Here is a 322-nt window from a genome sequence, read left to right on the forward strand (position 1 = left end):
ACATAAACATTTTTTAATACAGAGATGAAATAAAAAAAAAAGGCGATTAGTAGAAATTAAAATATTCATAAAAATGAATGATATGTAAAAATATCAGTTAAAACTTCAAATTAATTTTTCAAGTTGATTTTAGATGAAAAAGTAGTAAAATGAGATTCTATTTCCATCGTATCAATTTTTGTGTTTATTTTAATATTTAAAATCGTCTAAATTTTCTTTTTATTTTACTTGAACATTCTATATCTTTATATATTTTTAATTTTTTTTTTTTTTTTAGTGGTTTGAAGAAAAGACATCACAAATTGATTCTCTCGATGTTCAA

General features: G+C 19.3%; 1 protein-coding gene across 3 annotated transcripts in view; it reads left to right on the forward strand.

Moving 5' to 3' along the window:
* The window catches only part of LOC102673070 (sorting nexin-2), a 3,020-nt gene that overhangs the window by 1,896 nt on the left and 802 nt on the right, over positions 1–322 (forward strand). For all 3 annotated transcript variants that reach the window (XM_006617252.2, XM_031511241.1, XM_006617251.2), the window contains one exon: positions 278–322. In XM_006617252.2, the coding sequence (XP_006617315.1) occupies positions 278–322 (45 nt within the window). The remainder of the gene's footprint in view (positions 1–277) is intronic.

This window comes from Apis dorsata, unplaced genomic scaffold (assembly GCF_000469605.1).
Source record: "Apis dorsata unplaced genomic scaffold, Apis dorsata 1.3 scaffold_295, whole genome shotgun sequence".
NCBI classification, from domain to species: domain Eukaryota; kingdom Metazoa; phylum Arthropoda; class Insecta; order Hymenoptera; family Apidae; genus Apis; species Apis dorsata.